A 1,256-nucleotide genomic window follows, 5' to 3' on the forward strand; every position below is an offset into this window, starting at 1 on the left:
CCCGCGCACGCTCTCCGCCCCATTCTCTTGTCCACCTCTCCTTTGTCCATCCCCTAGCTCACTGGTGCCCTCTATTCCCATCCCCCATGCCGTCCTGTCTGTCTGATCACCTGCTTCTTCCTGCACAGGGTTGTTCTTCGCCAATTGTTGTGAAGTTTGCTGACACACAGAAGGACAAGGAGCAGAAGCGTATGGCTCAGCAGCTCCAACAGCAGATGCAGCAGCTCAATGCAGCCACCATGTGGGGCAACTTGGCTGGACTCAATACACTGGGACCTCAGTATTTAGCAGTGAGTATTGGCAGAGAAGGGCTAGAGGCCACAATGTGTTCATGCTCCCCGTGTCGTTTTCACATTGCTTAGGAGATGTAGCAAGCAGTTTGCCTGTTTTACCAATCTGGAGATGGGAATGTTTGCTCATGCTGTTCATGTCTGTAACTTCTGCGATCCGTCCTTGCTCCCAGCAATAATCGACCGCGATCCCTCTGCACTGCTCTTAATAATTCCCCACAATCCTTCTGCGCCCCCGCCAAAGTCCATGATCCTTACAATCGTCCCTGATCCCTCCTTGCTCCTCTCAGTGACCCCCACGATCTCGCCTCGATCCCCATGCTAATCCATCCATCATGGATTCACTATTCCCAGCACTATCAGCTGCATAGTACCCTCAACCTCAATGTTGTACATCTGACACTCAACCATAGTCATCTTACGCTCTCCTCCTGCTGTCCCCCCCCCCACCGGTTTCAAATCTACCCTCACATTTGCTCATGCTGTCACCTCTGGGCAAATGTGAGGACTGCAGATGCTGGAAACCAGAGTTTAGATCAGAATGGTGCTGGAAAAGCACAGCGGGTCAGGCCGCATCCAAGGAGCAGGAAAAGCACTGGCTCCTCACCTGAGTGTGGGGAACCTACTCCGTTCTCCACCATCAAACAAGGAACCACATCGGACATGCTTAACCTGACTGGTCTGTGTGGGATTCCAGATCCACAATGATGTGTTAACTCCTCACCAACATCTGAACTGTTTAACATAGCACGTCATGAAGCTAATAGTCATTAATTGCTGTCCTTGGCGGCGACGTCCATGTTCAGTAGAGGAATTAAAATAACTCTAGCCCTCATGTTGTTTCTTTCCCCATTCTCTCATTGCTGACATTTCCCTCTGTCTCCCCACCTTCCCATTCTCTTTCTCTCTCACACTCTCCTTCTCTCTCTCCCCCCATCCCTCCCCCCCTCCCTGTCTGTCTCTCTC

At 51.4% G+C, this 1,256-nt stretch overlaps 1 protein-coding gene across 5 annotated transcripts in view; it reads left to right on the forward strand.

The window, feature by feature from the left end:
- Positions 1 to 1,256, forward strand: part of celf1 (cugbp, Elav-like family member 1) — a 109,905-nt gene that overhangs the window by 92,238 nt on the left and 16,411 nt on the right. For all 5 annotated transcript variants that reach the window (XM_043706334.1, XM_043706337.1, XM_043706335.1 and 2 more), the window contains one exon: positions 129 to 290. In XM_043706334.1, the coding sequence (XP_043562269.1) occupies positions 129 to 290 (162 nt within the window). The remainder of the gene's footprint in view (positions 1 to 128; positions 291 to 1,256) is intronic.

This window comes from Chiloscyllium plagiosum, chromosome 16 (assembly GCF_004010195.1).
Source record: "Chiloscyllium plagiosum isolate BGI_BamShark_2017 chromosome 16, ASM401019v2, whole genome shotgun sequence".
Taxonomy (NCBI): domain Eukaryota; kingdom Metazoa; phylum Chordata; class Chondrichthyes; order Orectolobiformes; family Hemiscylliidae; genus Chiloscyllium; species Chiloscyllium plagiosum.